Source organism: Nuphar pumila, chromosome 1 (assembly GCF_984573655.1).
Source record: "Nuphar pumila chromosome 1, dmNupPumi1.hap1.1, whole genome shotgun sequence".
In the NCBI taxonomy this organism is placed as follows: Eukaryota; Viridiplantae; Streptophyta; class Magnoliopsida; order Nymphaeales; family Nymphaeaceae; genus Nuphar; species Nuphar pumila.
This window is the reverse complement of record NC_143249.1, coordinates 179,934,720-179,953,783: the sequence shown is the minus strand read 5'-3', so window position 1 is coordinate 179,953,783 and position 19,064 is coordinate 179,934,720. Positions and strand designations below refer to the sequence as shown.

At 35.8% G+C, this 19,064-nt stretch overlaps 1 protein-coding gene across 1 annotated transcript; it reads left to right on the top strand.

The window, feature by feature from the left end:
* Positions 1-32: 32 nt before the first annotated feature.
* LOC149851492 (GSH-induced LITAF domain protein-like) lies at positions 33-17,991 on the top strand. The gene is made up of 3 exons (XM_090000938.1): positions 33-336; positions 17,368-17,494; positions 17,733-17,991. Exons 1-3 carry the CDS (start codon positions 98-100, stop codon positions 17,814-17,816), a joined length of 450 nt encoding a protein of 149 aa, XP_089857064.1. The 5' UTR covers positions 33-97; the 3' UTR covers positions 17,817-17,991.
* Positions 17,992-19,064: the final 1,073 nt, after the last annotated feature.

Genomic DNA, 19,064 nt, shown 5'->3' with positions numbered 1-19,064 from the left:
TCTTCTCCATGTCTGCAGAAAACGCGTCTACCATAGGAAAAGTATTTCCCTCTCTTGGTAATTGGAGATCGAGAGAGAGAGAGAGAGAGAAGAAGAAATGTCGAAGGAAGAACAGGCGGTCGGAATTCCGTACGGCTATCCGGCGACGGCGAACCCTCCAGCGCCGCAGCAGCAGTATTTCTACACGGGGGTCAATCCCCATCAGGCTGGGATCGTCCCCCCGAACGCGATCTTCGGGGACCCCAAGGGAATTCCGATCCAGCAGACCATCTTCCGGGACACCCCCGCCCCCTTCAATTGCGTCTATTGTGGGGAATCCGGCCTCACCAACGTCAGGTTTTTCGCTTTTCTCCCTCCACTGGTTAATTTTCTGGCGTTTTCCCTTTTCTTGGTGATGCTCGATTTGGGTTTTCTTTATGGTTTATGATGAATTGTTTCATCGGTTTCTTGATTTAGTCCGTCAATTATGAATTGGGGTTCACATGAATGGATCTTTTGAATGATCTTGGCACGGTAGGAAGAGGTTGGGCTTCCTATATTGGGTGGTTTTCATTGATTTCCTTGGTTGAAGAATTAGGGATTATTGGGGTGTGTACTTTTGTGGGATTAAAGATGGTTTTGGGTTGTTGATCCACAGAATTAGTAGGAAAGAAACGAGAATAAAATTTAGATTGTTGGGGCAGATGGATGCGGATGATTTTTATTTTTAGACACTTGTCTTTGAATAAAAGACGGGAAAGATGTTGGTTGGGAGTCGGGAGACCATGACTGATGAAAACTAATAATGTCTTGTATGTGTTCAACCGGATGAAACAATGGGAAACAAGTTATACATGACAATTGTGTGCAATTCCGACTGCCGTGATGTTAAAACAATAGTGTTATTTTGGGAAAAAAGAAGTGTTGTAATGTGGTATTACGTTCTTTGTCCCTACATCTTTTACATCCTTGGCCTTTGTGTGCTATGGTGGAAGGAGAAGACAAAGAGAGAACTTCTGAGGGGGGAGAATAAGAATATGCCAATTGGAGGAGAGATAGACCTCCTAATTAACGTCGGAAATGAAATTCATTCTGCCTCTTGACTAATCAAACGTAGCCTTAAAAAATAGCTGAATAATAGTTGTCCCATTCCAATCCCATGAACTGATGACATCACTATGACAAAGATGTGACTCCATAGCTGACAATCTGTAAATTTGAGGCCTACTTCATATACTCACATTACTCCAATATTTGAAAGCAATGTTGTGAAAAGGGTTGAGGCTAAGCGTGGCGCTCGGCCGAAAATTGGGGCTTTAAGTGTAAGCCTCAAGATTTTTTTTTGCAAACTTTAAAAAAACTTTAAAAAATATCTAAAAATACAAAAAAATCAAAGAAATGCTTTACTGATGAAGCAACAACCAATAAGAAATAGAAAATCTCAAGTAAATACCGAAAAATATGATATTAACATGTAAAAGTAACATTAATGCAACAACTTGATCTATGTATCTAAGAAATAAAATATGAGCATTCCATAAAAAATTAAGTAACAAATTCTTTAAAAATCACATTTCTCAACATCATGTCATCATCAGAAAATGCATATTAGCATTAACAACCAAATGTTAATGTATTTGTCCAAAACTCTCCAAAATGAGAGTGTTACAATATTCACAAGTGCAAATGAAGGACCCAAAAAACATATAAATGCCCATAGTCGTATGATATGAATAAACACAAATACATATGATATGAATAAACACAAATACATGTATTCCCTTAATGTAAACACCAAATCTAATTGCAAATACAAAGTGAAGAAAATAACAATGTAACAATGTAGCAGCAAAAGACATGCTAAAAAAATGGACAATCAACCGGCAAGATAGTAAAGCCCATGCAATTACACATGTAGTCAATGTAGAAAATAAAAAGAACAAAAATCCAAATACTAAGTATCATATTTAAAAGAAAAAAAAGAATAAGTATACAAAGAAACAAGATCTACACATGCAGTTACACATGCTACAGAAAAAAAGAAATAAGTATACTCCCAATAATCCCACATGATTCATACCTATGCAGTTAAACAATAACATGCAACATTTTAAATAAAAGTACGACAAAAAGAGAGCATAAAAATAAGACATGCAGAGAGCGAGTGAGAGACAAATAGACAAAGAGAAAGAAGAGAGAGCGAGAGAAAGACAGACAAATCGAGGGAGGAAAGAGAGAGAGAGAGTACCTGTCAGCAAGAGGCGAGAGATGAAAGAGAACTACAATTTTTTTCTTCTTCCTTTTCTTCTTCTTCCTTTTGGCAGAGAGAGAGACAGATAAAAAGGGAGAGACGAAAGAGACATAGTAGGGAGAGCGAGAGACGAGACAACAGAGAGAGTAGGGAGAGCGAGAGATGAGAGCAGTGTTGTGAAAAGCGTTGAGGGGTAGCGAGGCGCTCCACCAAAATCTGAGGCGAGGCGTAAGCCTCGAGGCGCAAAGCGTAAGCCTCAAAAAAATATTTTTTTTTAACTTAAAAAAATTATAAAATATATCTAAAATTATAAATAAATAAGAAATGCTTTATTGATGAAGCAACAACCAACAAAAAATAAAAAATATCAAATAAATACGGAAAAAATTATGAAATTAACATGTAAAAGTAACATTAATGCAACAACTTGATCTATGCAAGTATCTAAGAAATAAAATATGAGCATTCATTCAATAAAAAATTAACATTAACAACAAAATGCATATTAAAAAATGTAAGTATCTCTCTATATGAGCATTCATCAAATGAAAATAGTTCATCACTCGATAGTCAATGCTATATGCTCCATTGGATTACTGATAGATAAGTAGCCTACATCCAGAAATGCTGTCTAAGAACATTCCTCTTTTAACAGTATGCATAGTATGAGTAATACAGAGAAAATAATAGCTCACATTGCCCAATTATATCTGCCAAATTAGATTTTACCAAGATCATGCAAATGCAAACCATAAGAACAACACTTTCTCGAGTTTTAATAATAAACATGGTGAACATAGTAATTGTGAATTTAGTTTTGCAATGTAAACCACTTTTAAACTTGAGAAAGTTGTCACAAGGCTGACTTATGGTTAGCTTTCACATACCACCATGATGGTACCCCATGTGGTAAGCGGGATAAGTGACAAGCTGAAGCCCCAAGTTCGAATCCCGCTGCCACATGGGGCTTAAGAGAGATCTGGTAGGAATCGTTGTAACCCCAGCTAGACTATAAAAAAAATGGCTAGCTTTCACAAGATTGAGCTTTTTCGAATGTGATGACCCATCTAACCCGTGATCAATGTCAATTGCCCCGACTCAGTTACAAGGCTCAAAAAAACATTCTACAACCTTTCTAAAATATTTTCAAGGCTGTGACAAGGGGTTGTGCTTCCAGCAACAAATCCCAAATATCAGGTTACAAAAGGACTAGTCCTATTTCCCCAACGGCTAAAAAACTACCAGTCCAGAAAAGAAACCCCGTGCCTGCAGAACAACCAGTCCTGAAAAGAAACAACTGTTGCTAGGCAAACTGAACCGACTGAAACGGCAAAGCACGGTTGTGATTCCAAGTCCAATGCTTAAACAGCTGCAAAGCCCCGTTGTGATTACGTTTGAGAAAAATTGAAATCTCTGGTTTAGTATAGGCAGGAGCCCAAAATTTTTTTGCCCTGTAAAATGGCAAAACATTTTTTACGCTTTAGAAAGATGGCAAAACTCCATTTTTTGGAGTTACGTAAAGAGAGCAAACTTTTATTTGTGCAAAGGAGAGGAACCCATGAAAACAGATTGAAGTGCTCTACCAAGTTTGAGCTAAAGATCCATATGCAAATGCGCTCAAAGATCCATATGAATCCTAAAAAATGACCACAATTCAAATGAGAAGGCCAGGACTGCATATGGTAAAAATAGGAAAAACATACCATCATTTGTGAAAAGCACATCGGAAGCCATATCGAAAGAAGGGGTATTTTAGACTGTATCATAATACATGATATTGAAAGGTAACGGTCAGAAACAGCTTTAATCCTTGATACCTGCCGTATGGAGAGATTGAAGAGAGAGAGGCAGATACGAAGGAAAAAGAATGAAGGGGGTCGGGGTTACCTGGGGTCTGGCAAGGGCTGCTGGTGTCGCGGCTCCTTCCGGCGAGAAGGAGGAGGCCAAGAAGGGAGAGACGAAAGAGAAGGACTGTGAGATACGAGAGGTGAGAGACTGTGAGAGAGGAGAGAGAGAGGGGTTGCGAGAGATGAGAGAGAGGGAGAGACGAGAGAGAAAGAGGGGCTGCAGAGAAAAATTAGGGCCCCCGACCCTCATTAGGGTCGGGGGTAACATTTTACTTTTGGCCAAATGAGGGCTTTGACCTTCATTTGACCAACAATATGAGGCGTGCGCGCCTCGCCTCACCACGAGGTGGACGCCTCAAGGCGTATGAGGTGTACGCCTCGATACTTTTATGCTCCATGCCTGCGCCTCAAGGCACAAAGGCCCTCGCCTTGAGGCGAGGCGCGCTTTTTGCGCCTTGAGGCACGTTTTTAATAACACTGGATGAGAGAGACAGAGCAGGGAGAGCGAGAGATGAGACAGCAAGGAAAGCGAGAGACGAGAGAGCAGTGAGAGAGAGAGAGAGAGAGAGATTATGAGAGAAATTAGGGGAGAAAGAGAGGCCCCAACCTTAATTGGGGCCTAAGGCGCATGCCTAGCCCTGAGGCGTACGCCTCATAGCGTATGAGGAGTATGCCTCAGGGCATTTGCGCCTTAGACCTGTGCCTCAAGGCACAAAGGGCCATGCCTTGAGGCGAGGCGTGCCTTTTGTGCCTTGAGGCGTGTTTTCGAAAACACTATTTGAAAGCAAACAATCACTAAGTACTAGAGGTTAATAGATGTAAAATTTGAACAACTATGGAAATATAAAACATCCTATTTAATAAATGAGAGAAAGATTCAGGATACCTCAACCAAGCTTCAGGCACATTACAATATTGCCAACCTTTAAGGTGGTAGATGTCTCGCATGATGGTGCAAGTACTTTCAGCATTCTATCTCCATGATACAACAATCAGTCTCTAGTCTTGTGTTCTCACACCTTGTGCGAATGTAGTCGATGAGGATGTGCTCAATACTTTGATTCACCCTATACGGTATGTTACAGGCTATAGTAACACATATTTTATGCCATATAGTTCCAGAAAAGTATTGATTACATCCTATCAAGGAAAGATATATAAAAACTAATTAAATCATTTACTTGTAAGCCTTTAGGTAGAGTGCAACAGTTGTTGTCAAAGTTCTCAATTTTTTTTATCCTCTCAAAAGAGTTGTTATGAAAGGATGCTTCCTTTGTAAAACAATATTCATATTTAAGTGAATAGTCATACATGGATATGCATGAGAATTATGGTGGAATGGTTGTGAATTAGGACGAAAAGATGCCTTTTGTAAAGGCAAGAGCATAATAGTATTAGGATTTCATACTAGTATGAATTCACCATTTATAAAATCCAAATTTGAGAATTTTAGATTATGACTATTGTTAAAATGTAAAGTGTAACATATATATATATAATATTATATTATATTATTATATATATTTTTTCTCTTCTTATTTTTTGCTTTTTGTATATATCTAGTTTCATTTGAACTAGATATATAATCTAGTCAAGTTCTTGTTAGAACTTGACTAGGCTCTAGCCGATGGACTAGAGTCCAACGACTCTTTTTGGGAGAGCTCAAAGTGAGCTCTCCCCACTTCATTCTTCTTGTATAAATAGGGGTGAACCCCTCCATTACATGTATTCAATGCTTCTTAAGTATTTTTGTTATTAATAAAGATTTTATTATTTTATTGTTGTGTTCTTCCTTTTATACCCTTTTATGGGTTTTACTTGAAGTGTCTTTAATAGACACTCTTTTTGGTGGATTCAAGTGCTTTTGTGGAAGACCATCATTTCATTACATGGTATCAGAGTCGTGGAGATCTTAGATTGTGAAAAGCTTTTGCCTCGTTTTTCGTGCTTCACTTGCAAAAAGTGTTTCATCACCTTGTTCTTAGCTCAAGAAAATTCGTTTGAAGAAAGAGGTCATTGAAGAAACTTTTTGCCAAAAAAAATTGTATTATCTATCCTCTCCTCTATACTTTTATCTCTTCTTTTTTCTCTCTCTTCTCTCATCTCTTTCTTTCTCACCCTTGTAAAAGATGGATGACAATGATAAGATCACGATCGTACCCATGAAGCTAAATGATACTAATTATGTAATGTGGGCTTCGATTATGAAGCAGGGGTATAGTGGATGGTTCCAATTCGGAACCTAAACTATCTCTCAGCAAAATATAGGGTGATAAAGAAGTTCCTCTAACGGAAGAGGAGAATAGTAAGGCGTTAGCCACTTATGAAAAAAAATGGAAAGGGTGGAGAATAGGTCATGCAAAAATTATGTCATGGTTAATTAATAGCGTAGACACTAAAAAATGCTCTAGTCTTGCTAAGTTCGACCATGCCGATAAGGCTTGGGAATACCTTAAAAATATGTATTCCCTTAAAGATATTGCACATGTGTGCAATTTACAAGACAAGGTTCAGACAATGACTCAAAAAGAGAAAACCATTAGAGAATATTACAATGAGTTGTCCAAACTTTGGGAAGAATTAGCTCTTTTAAAGCCAAAATGGCATTGTCCCGAAGACATTGAGCTCCGTAAAAAATAACTTGATATGGAGCATTTTTATCAATTTATAAACGGTTTGAGACTGGAATTCGAGTCGACTAAATCAACTCTTCTTCATCGAGGAAAGGTTCCCTCTATCGTCGATACTATAGAGGAACTAACTATGGAGGAAAACAGAATTAAAAAAAATACTCCAAAACCAGAAGATGATTCTGTTCTAGCTGTATCTAGACTGGGTTATCATGTACGCTCTTACATGCCACCTCATTTCAATAGACAAAATGGTGACTTTGACAAGAAAAAAGTCATTTGCCACCATTGTCATGAAACCAAGACACTATAGGCCTCGGTGTCCTAAACTTAGAGAGCTAAGAGAAAAGAGAGTTGCGACTGTTGGATCGGAACCCAAAGATCAAGATGCACCAGTTTCTATAGCTCAATTAATGAAGATTCTCCAGTCTCTTATCAAAGGAGCTTCCTCCTCATCTGAAGCTTCAACTAGAGCAATTGTTTCATCCTTCTTCGATCCAAGTAACTTTCCTTGGCTTCTTGACTCTGGTGCTTCTTTTCATATGACCCCAAATAACAATAGCTTATCCGAATGTTTCAAAAATAAGTCAAGTGTGTCAAAAGTTTTTACAGCTGATGGAACCTCTCTTGAAATATAAGGAATAGAAAATTTTGAAAAAAATCCATAAAACTAAGGAATTTTTTATTCCAGAAGTTAGATATATTTCTAAATTAAATTTAAATCTTTTATCTGTCTCTCAAATATCTTATCATTGATGTAATGTCTCATTTTCTTCTCATGGTTGTTGGATACAAGATCGCCAGTAAGGAAAGCTGATTGGGGAAGGCCATAGAGAAGGAGGACTCTATTACATAGATTTTTTGAAATTGCCTAAGAATGCTTTCTGTTATAATATTCAAAAAATATACTTGGATTCGTGACACAAAAGACTTGGTCATCCTCGTACGACCAAAATCCAACATTTTTCAAGTTTAGGAAAATTTTGTAATTCTGAGAATTTCACTTGTAAAGATTGTATTCTTGGCAAAATGAAAAGATTACCATTTCATGATCGAACATTTGTTTCTTCCAAATGACTTGAATTAGTACATTCGGATGTTTGGGGTCCTGCACCAATTGTTTCAAAAGGTAGATTTGTATATTATGTCATCTTTGTCGATGATTTTTCTAGACATACTTGAATTTATTTTTTTAAACATAAATCTGAAGTTTTTTCATACTTTCAAATATTTCATAACATGGTTAAAAACAAGTTTCAAAATGATATTTTCATTTTTTGCACGGATTAAGGGAGAGAATTCATGTCCAAAGAATTCAAAGATTATCTCAATTTACATGGCATTACACACCAAAGGTCTTGTCCATACACACCATAACAAAATGGACTAGCTGAACGTAAACATCGACATATGGAAACAACTAGAACATTATTAATAGCAAACCAAGTTCCAAAGGAGTTTTGGGCAGAAGCTGCCCTAACTGCTACCTATCTATCTGATTAATCGAATGTCATCTTCTTCTTTGAAAAATATAACTCCAATTGAAAAACTTGTGAATCTTTCTCTAGACTACTCTAGATTGAGAGTGTTTGGATACAAGTGCTTTATTTTCACTGACAAAAATGACAAACTCTCTCCTCGTGTGATTCCCTATGCCTTTTTAGGGTATGCCGATAATAGAAAAGGTTATAGGTGTTTTGATTCTCAAAATGAAAAATTGTATGTATAAAGAAATGTCTCTTTCCTAGAAAAAAAGCGCTTCTTTGATTTTGAAAAACCTAAGAAAGTTACTGAATACTCCTTTTTGATAGATCTAACATCAAAATCTAATGAATATGATCTTGAATGCGACTTTGACAATGATCAAAGTACTATTGATATTGAACACAATGATGACAATGAAGAGCAAATCCATAGGGATGTTAGTTTATAATATTCAAGACGAAGAGAGTCAAACCTTCCATGTGAACTTGAAAAATATTCTGAAGTACCAACCTGAAGATCATCGCGAGTCTCGAGGCCTCCTGAAAAATTTGTATCATACGAATCCTTTTCACCTACATATAGGGCAGTTATTGCATTAATACACTCATATGAGGAACCATCATCGTACTCACAAGCCAAAAATCATGTAGAATGGGTAGAATCCATGAAAACTGAGTTAGATGCACTTGAAAAGGTTTCTACTTGGACTATTCAAGATCTTCCTTTAGGTAAGAAACCTATAGGTTGCCGATGAGTTTATAAAATTAAAACCAAGAGTGATGGAACTCTTGAGAGATACAAAGCCCGATTAGTGGCCAAAGGCTATGCCTAAGAATATGGCATTGATTATGAAAAAGCTTTTGCCCCAGTTGCTTGTATGACCATTGTTAGAACCTTAATTGCCTTGACTTCCATAAGAAAATGACCCATATATCAGATGGATGCCAAAAATGCATTTTTAAATGAAAATCTAGTTGAAGAAGTGTACATGGAAGCCCCACCTCATATTAGTATTTTCAAGGGTAGGGCTCTTCGTTTAGAAAAAGCTCTTTACAATCTTAAATAAGCATCAAAAGCTTAGTATGATAGGTTTAGTTATGTAATGCTTGATATTGGTTTTCAACCCTTTTTGACTGACACTGCTTTGTTTATTAAGAATTCTAATGCAAGGATTATAGTTCTTCTTCTCTACGTGGATGACATGATCATTACTGGAGGCATAAACGGGGAGTTGCAAATATCAAAACTCTTCTTAAAACTTACTTTGAAATGACTAACTTAGGTTTATTAAGATATTTTTTTAGGAATTTAAGTTGCTTATTCTCCTCGTGGGTATTTGATATCTCAATCTAAATTTGCCTTTGATATTGTTTCCAGGTCTGGCATTATGGATGATAAGAAAGTGGATACTCTAGAAGTTGTCGATGTTAAAATGAGAATTGTTGATAGAGAGTTTCTTGATGATCTCACTCCTTACAAACAACTTATTGGAGCACTTTTTTATCTTTCCATTACTAGGCCAGATATAGCATACGTTGTACACACAACTAGTCAGTTTCAACATGCTTCTACTTCTTTACACATGGGAGCAGTTTTGTGTATTATTAGATACTTAAAGACCTTTTTCTCATGATGACTCTTCTTGTCTGTGTCATCGTCATTAGATTTAATTGCCTATGTTGATGTTGACTGGGGAGGTGTTCCTAATAATAGGCACTTAACCACTGGCTTTTGTGTTTTCTTAGGTGAGTCCTTAATTTCGTAGAGGTGCAAAAAATAACAGAAAGTCTCTCTTTCCTCCACCAAAGCTGAATATAGAGCCATGACGACCACTACAATGAAAGTTGTTTGGCTCAGGCATTTGCTAGATGACATGGGAGCCGAAGCAATACAAGCTTCAAGAATGTGTTGTGACAACAAGAGTGCGATCTACATTGCAAGCAGCCGGGCATTTCATGAGCGCACCAAACATATTGAGATAGACTATCACTATGTCAGAGAGGAATTTTTGCATGGAACTATTGATCTGCTATATGTTACATCAGAGTATCAATTAGCAGTCTTCTTCACCAAGCCTCTCGCTGCTCCCAAATTTCATTTCCTCTTAGACAAACTTTCGCTCATTGTACCTAAGTTTGAGGAGGAATGTTAAAATGTAAAATATAAAGTGTAACACATATATATATATATATATTATATTATTACATCATATTATATATATATATATATATATATATTTTTTTTTTCTCTTCTTATTTTTTGCTTTTTATATATATCTAATTCCATTTGAACTATATATATAATCTAGTCAAGTTCTTGTTAGAACTTGACTAGGCTCTAGCCATTGGACTCTAGTCCAACGGCTACAATAAGAGCCGTTGGACTAGAGTCCAACTGATTCTTTTTGGAAGAGCTCAAAGTGAGCTCTCTCCACTTCATTCTTCTTGTATAAATAGGGGTGAACCCCTCCATTACATGTATTCAATGCTTCTTAAGCATTTTTGTTATTAATAAAGATTTTATTATTTTATTGTTGTGTTCTTCCTTTTATACCCTTTTATGGGTTTTGATTGAAGTGTCTTTAATAGACACTCTTTTTGGTGGATTCAAGTGCTTTTGTGGAAGACCACCATTTCATTACAACTATATGATGCTTATAATGATAAATTAAAGCCAAATATGGCTAATCTATTATCCAACAGTCTGACATGTGTTGTAATATGGATAGCTTTTAGAGAAATGGGGTTGAAGCTTATTTCTTTAATCACTATTAATGAAAACTCTACCTAGAACTCTTCAAAATCCTAAAGCTAGGTTCAACAAGCTTGAAAGTCCCATATGCCTCCTGCTTCCGAAGCCGCTTGAAGCCATTATAATGCATTGTTTGGGAAATTGCTAACACTCGTTAATCGTAAATTCACAGTATCAGAGTAAGGGTCAGCCCCTGTATGTGCAGTATGAACATCAAGTAATACAGGTTGTGCTAATTTAATACAAGGTAACCTGTGCGCTGCATAGTTTTATGCAGTTATGCATGGGCATCAAGTAGGACATAGTTAATAGCTAGATCGATTAATTCACCTGAAATAGAGAAACACTGGTAGCCAGTTCTTAATATTAAATTAAAATATAAAGAAAAATGAAACATATGAAACATAAAAAGGACACAAAAGCCTAATGAAGAAAGGAAAGGTATTATATTATTAGTCCACATGATTGTAAAATAAAATATGAAAAAACAACCAAAAGTACTAGATGAGGATTGTTATGCCTATAGCTTACACCATACTCTATATGGTTCGAGTTGCAGACACCATGTATGAGTTCTTTGATACCCTTGCTATACTCTCTGCTTATCCAACTCGTCGTAGCCGTGCTGCATATAATTATGTGTTGAATATGTTGGCTAGCATAATTGTATTTCTTATAAACATCTAAAGTCTCTAGAAAGGCCTCATATTGGAAATGGTTCTCTTTGTTCTTCACACTGACGCTTGGTGTGGCAAGGCCAGTACAATTAGTTAGACCCACCCATGGCCCCACATTGCCAACTAATAATGATATCCCCACCATGGTTGTGTTAAAATGTATCTCTCTTTATGTAAATATTTACATATATATATAAAGAGAGATACATATACATATATACATCATGTATATATGTATATGTATCTATCTTTATATATATATGTAAATATATATGTTTCCTTTTTCTTGTAAAACCCGCAAGGGTATTTTAGTCATTTCTCTTTTGCGCATATTCATAATTATGAATATGCTGTAATTCTTTTTGTATTTTTTACTTTTCTTCTTTTTCTTTTCATTTTTTTGTCTTTTTGTTTGTTGACCCAAAGTCAACTTGGAGGGCTCAACACTAGCTGTTGAGCCTCTCCAACGGTTAGATTTCTAACCGTTGGAGGGGCTCCAACAGCTAGTGGAGCCCCTCCAAGGCTCTTTTTCCTCTTATAAATAGGGGAGTTCCCCCTTTGTAAAATGCACTTCTTGGAGCTTTTGTTCTCCATTCTTCTCAATAAAATTCTTTATATTTTGTATGCCTTTGTGCATTTGAGTTTCTTTATTGTACCTTTGTGTACATTTGTTCTAAGTGTTCTTGTGCATTTATGCACATTGGTGGTGTTGTGCTTATCGCACACTTTATCTCATTTTTGAGATATTTTCACAGGTTGGAAATTTCTTGCAACAAATTTCTTGATTTTGTGCTGATATTGACCACCGCTGAATTTTGATTTATTGAGGATTTTCAATAAACGCAGTCATAAGTTCTTTCTCACATACAAGTGAGGGAAAATATGTAGTGAATTCTGAGAATGAAGTGGAGAGTAATGAGGAAAATTTGACAATGGAATCTTGCAATTTCTATGTCCGCATCAGTAGGATGCCAGCTTGGATACAATTTTTTATACTAATTGGCACCATAGTGACAAACGTTTTTATCGACAATTTCTCGTTTTTCAAAAACTGGCGAGAAATTGAAAAAAATTCATAAATCTTGTTTTTTCGACAAACTCTCGGCAATAAAAAAATAAATAAAAAATATAAAATTTATTTTTTATAAGAAAGTATTAATACAAATTATTTAAAAATAAAAATACACGATTTTTTTTGCTATAAATAGTCATTTAAAACATAAATATCGTGTATAAATCGCGGTATTTATGTTTTTTTTCATAATTCTCAGGATATTTTGAAAATCTCGCGAGAAATTTCCATTTTAAACTTTCAAGCAATTTCTTGCGATATTATCGCAAGATTTTCATAAATCTCGCGATATTTGTCACTATGATTAGCACTTGTCACACTGACACACAATTGCAGATGCACATATGTTCAATTTTTTTTATTTTTGAAAGTGTTAGCATATAAGATGCACATACCTACATCTTACCTCTTTCTTCTACCTATATGTTGGTGTTCCTTTTTCTAAGGGTAATAACTTGATTGGCTCTGCTTCATGTTTAGGAATTTTGAGCCAATCCTAGTGACTATTAAATTTGTGTATTACTTGGACAACTAACTCTTGTTAAAGTTGTATATATATATTATATAATATTATTTTGTATCTATAATAGGTAATACCCATTAGGGGTATTTTAGTCATTTCTCCTTATGTAATAGGTTGTGCCCATTAGGGGCACTTTAGTCTTTTTATTTTATTTTTAATTTTTCCTTTTTTAATCTGTTATATTTGTTGGGCTAGTCCAACGACTAGTAAAACTAGGTGTTGGACCAGCCCAATGGCTAGTTGTCTGGCCCCTTATGTCTCTTGTAAACTCTATAAATATGGGAAAGACTATTGGGGATCTCCAATCCAGGAAGCATATTGGGGGAGGACATAAAGAAGATCTTTATTACATGGATCAGTTGATTATCCCCAAGGATATTTTTTGCTATAATGTACAAAAAATGGATATACTTTTGTGGCATCAAAGGCTTAGACATCCTAGCACATTTAAATTATCCAATGTACCTTTTTTGAGAAATTTTTGTAATGAAAGTTTTTATTGCACTGATTGCATTCTCGGAAAGATGAAAACCATTTCATTTAAAAAGAGGATTTTTTTTTGCTACTAGATCACTTGAATTAGTACACTCAGATGTGTGGGGTCCGACTCCTATTGCCTTAAAAGGTGATTATATTTATTATGTGATTTTTGTAGATTATTACTCCCGATTTACGTGGATTCGCTTTCTTAGACACAAATACGAAGTATTTGAAACTTTCAAAACTTTTCATAGTTGTGTTAAAAACTTGTTCAAAACCGATATTTTTATCTTTCGTTCCGATTCAGGGGGAGAATTTATGTCAAATGACTTCAAAAAATATTTAGAGACCAATGGTATTGTGCACCAAAGATCTTGGGCCAATACACCCCCAAAAAATGCATTGGCCGAGAGAAAACATAGGGACATAATAGAAATCGCTACAACTCTACTTATTTCTAAACATGTTACAAAAGAATTTTGGGCTGAGTCCTCACTTACCTTTATATATCTCATAAATAGGGTCCCTTCCACTAAACTTCAAAATGTCTCTCCTTATGAAAAACTTTACAAAATCTCCCCCGATTATTCTAGATTAAGGACTTTTGGATGCAAATGTTTTGTGCTTACCAACAAGAATGACAAATTATCACCTAGGGCAATACCTTGTGTTTTTCTTGGTTATGGTAAAACCCAAAAAGGATTTAGATGTTATGATTTCAAAAATGATAAACTTTATATTTCAAGGAATGTATCATTTATAGATAAGTAAAGTTTCTTTGATCAATATGCCTAAGAAAGCTAATGACTATTCTTTTTTGGAATTGATGAATCTTTGAATGTTGATGATATTCAAGAAGAACCTCAATCCAAAATCCAAGGTGGTGTTCATAATGACATTGAGGAAAGTGAAGCTATAATTATTCAATATAGGAGAAGAGGAGATGATAGGAATCCCAGTGCACTTGAAAGATATTCCAATATAGAAAATCAAGAACGAAGTACCCTTAGAAGGTTTGATAGAGTTCTTTGACTACCAGATATATTTGTATTATATGAATCATTTTCTCCCCAATATAGATCATGCCTAGCTAAGATATTTTCCTATTTTGAAACTATCTCATATAATCAAGCCAAAAACTATCCTGAATTGATAGGTGTTATTAATAATGAATTAGAAGCATTAAAAAATCCAAAAACTGGGAAATAGAAGACCTGCTTAGAAGAAAAAAGACCATAGGTTGTAGATGGGTTTGCAAAGTTAAAACAAAAAGTGATGGTGTCTTAGAAAGATACAAAGCTAAGATAGTGGCCAAGGGCTATTCTAAAAAATATGGCATGCACTACGATGAAACATTTGCGCCTGTAACCATGTTAACCTCAGTTAGAACCCTTATAACCATAGCTGCCATTAAGAATTGACTCATCTATCAAATGGATGTCAAGAATGTTTTTTTAAATGGTGAATTAAAAGAAGTGTATATGAACCCACCACTTGGATATGAGGTTCTGTCGGCTAAGGTGCTTTATCTGAGAAAATATTGTATGGTTTGAAACAGACTATTAAAGCCTGGTATGATGGATTCAATTTTGTTATGATTAAGCTTGGATATAAATCCTATTATTACTGACCCTGCTATGTTTGTTAAGAAGTTTGGTGCATGTTTTGTTATCTTACTTCTCTACGTTGATAACATGATCATTACTAAAGGAGACAAACAATGAGTTAGTTACATTAAAAAATATTCTTTAACAAAATTTAAAATGATTGATTTAGGGTTTCTTAGATTCTTTTTGGGGATTGAGGTAAGCATGTTCCTCTCGTGGTTATTTATTAACTCAATCCAAGTTTATCACTGAAATTATTGACATGTCTGAAATTACTGATGATAAGAAGGTGGATACTCTTGAAGTAATTAATGTCAAGATGAAAATAGATGATAGAGCACCCTTAGAAGATCTCACTCCATTATGTCAGATGATTGGAGCTCTCACTTACTTGAAAATTACCTGAACCTGACATCTCTTATACAGTGCATACCGCTAGCCAGTTTCAACACTCTCCCAATATAGTGCACGTGAGTATTATGATGAGAATTGTTCGATATCTGCAAAATTTTGTTTCTAATGGACTTTTATTATCTTTCTTCTCTCTGCTTGAATTACTTGCATATTCTAATTCTGACTAAGGAGGAGATCTCAATGATAGATGATCAACTACTGGTTTCTGTGTTTTTATAGGTGACTTGCTAGTTTCCTGAAATTATAGAAAACAACAAAAAGTATCTTTGTCATCAACAAAAGTTGAGTACCGTGTTATAGCTACCACAATATCAGGAATCATGTAGTTGATAAGATTGTTAGAAGACATGGGTGTGCATTTACATTCACCTTCAAGGTTATGCTCTGACAACAAAAACACCATATACATAGTTGGCAATCACACGTTTCATGAAAGAACTAAGCACATCGAGATAGATTGCTACTATGTTTGTGAATAATATGTAAAGAAGATCATCACACTGCCTTATATAGCATCAGAATTTCAATTGACCGACTTCTTCACGAAAGCGCTTCCTTCTCTCTGGTTTCATTTCTTACTTGACAAACTTTCGGTGTTACCATCGGAAGTTTTAGGGGGAGTGTATATATATATATAATTGTTTTGTATTTGTAGTAGGTAATACCCATTAGGGGCATTTTAGTCATTTCTTCTCATGTAATAGTTTGTGCCCATTAGGGGCACTTTAGACTTTGTATTTGTGTTCACACTCTTGTAACCTTGTAAGGCCATAAGTGGCATCTATTTGTGTACTTATTTCATTACATCTCTTGTCTTCAGCTAGACTGAACAGCAAATGTGGTGTGCCCCCAACTTCTTTAAAGTCGCTGACATTGTTGGGGAATATCATTGTATTAGTGTTAAATTTTTATTAAGGTTTAAATGATAAATCTTCCCAAAGGTGGTAAGTGGTGTTGGAGTAGTAGAAGGTTCTAATCCTAGTTGTGATTTTGCTGACCCTGATTTTCTGGAATCCTCTATGACATCAAAACTACTGTAATTCAAAAATTGATCAAACCGTTGTCTCTATGGTAGACCAGTTATCTTTGTATTTGGGCATTGAGTTAGTTCTCTGACCTGCTCTATGAAGAGGCATTCATCCTTCCATTTAGGCTTTATCTAGTTCTCTAGGTGTCTGGTATACAATCATGTTCAGACCAAGAAGGGTCTTGAGAATCACAATTACAAGAATTGCCAAATAAAGTGGAAGGCCTTTGTCGTGCAATTTAGGGAGCAGATATTAGTTGTAAGCTAGGAAATCTTTCATGAATTCTTTGGTTTTTCATTTTCTGTTCCTCCTAGAACTGGTGATTTTAGATTTAAAGATATAGGATTCAGAGTTTGGGATGCTGCGTTCATAACAAAATTTGTTGTGTAGCAATGTTGTTAAAATTGCTTATTTGCCAATTTGAAATGGTCTATAATAGTGGTTGCATTTCTTTACTATTTTGGACACTACGTGATGATGGATCCAAAAAGAATGTTTCCTGCATCAGATTGAAGTTTGAACCATATTCAATGTTGAAAACTGCTATCTGTTGGAACTATGCACTTCGAAAGTAATTTTCTTAGTTGGAAAAAATCACTCACAACTTCTTGATGCACCCGCAGATCTAAGCCAAGTCTTGCTGCTGTTATCGGTTGTATGATGCCCATGATGCTTGGAGTTTGCTTCCTGTGCCCTGGTCTAGATTGCCTCTGGCATAAGTACCACTATTGCCCAAGCTGTGGACAGAAGGTGAATGAACCATCTTACCAACTCCATGTTTGATTTCCAAGTACACTAGTGCAAAGAGTAGGGATCCCATCTGGTTCATCCCAAACATGCTTTTAATATTTAAGCTGCCTCATCATCTTCACTAAGCGGATTACTGCCCCTATATTAAGAACCTATGCTGTGTTTATCACCTGTTCGGGTCACTATTGAATTCAGTATCATTCGGTAAATTGGCTAATCTCTGTAATTTTCTTCCCAGGTTGCTGATTTTGAGAAAAATGATCCATGTGCTGTTGTTGATGCTCCACACTGGATTCAGGAAAGTTTTGCACTGCCTGCCTGAATCGCTTACTCCATGCGTGCTTATTCAACAGACTGTGTTGGCTGGCTTGATCTATTATGCGAAAATCTACATATATTTAAATAATCAAGGTGTGGATTTCTCTTCCTAGTCATGTAAAAAATAGTGACTTTTAAGAGTACTACAGAAACCCATAATACAAGAGATTATTGTTTCAGAGTGCTCTCTCTCTCTCTCTCTCTCTCTCTCTCTCTCTCTGCCATGAGCAGCGTAGGTGGCTAATCTTTGGGTATGTCTAGTGTCATGCCTTAACTAGTGGTGCACTAATACAAGACTGATTAGTTCTGCCTTATTAGCAGCAGCTCAAGATTTAGCAAAAAATCAGCTTAATCTCCATACTGTTCTGTTTCCTAAAAAGGTGGAAATATGTAGGTAGAACTTTAATTGCATGAATTTGTCCCAAACTTCTGACCAACCGGGCTGTGTTTAGTCAGATTTGGTAGTACAATCATAGACGATTTTAGAATTTGTAAACTTACAAAACTATTTGATTGGATTCATAGGATAATCAGATTCAGCTCTGGTAGGAATTATCCCTTTTAATGTCTTTTTTCTTTCAAAAAAAAACCCTTTTAATGTCAATTTACGAGGTTGGATTTTATTGGGTTTAAATATAAGCAGACTCAAACTCCGTGTGTTGCTACGGGTGATAACAAAACCCCGAGTATGTTTTGTTACCAGTGAGAAAAGACAGATTTTCTCAGGGGGCAACGCCTAACAATGAATTTTCATGCTCGTTTAAATGATGGCATCAAAAGTTCCTTCTCACAAACTGAAGTTTGTGGGAAAACGACAACCATTTGAACCGACGATTGTCGTATGTGAGCAATTCTTCACCTCCCTACGATGGAGAAATATCCCCCGTCCAGAAAAATTGTACAAAGTTAATTTTTTTTCCTTCACTTAGCATATCGTGGGAAGATTAATTTTTCCACATTTCTCAAAGAATCTGCCTTTTGATTTTCCTGCTTCAAAACATGTCCGAGAGGAACTCAATCTTTCCCTTATGAGAATCAGCAAGAGTTCCTGCCAGTACCCAATCTTCTCCATCATTCATTTCGCCATGAGAACTTAACCGTAATTCCTCCCATATCCTCCCACTCTTAATCAGACCTCTTAAACATCTTTCACTATTTGAGCTTTGAGACCCAACTCCAATCCCCTGGCTTCTGGCCCTTGGTCCATCATTTCAGAATTCGGATCCCAGCAATAGGCAAATGCAGAAATTTT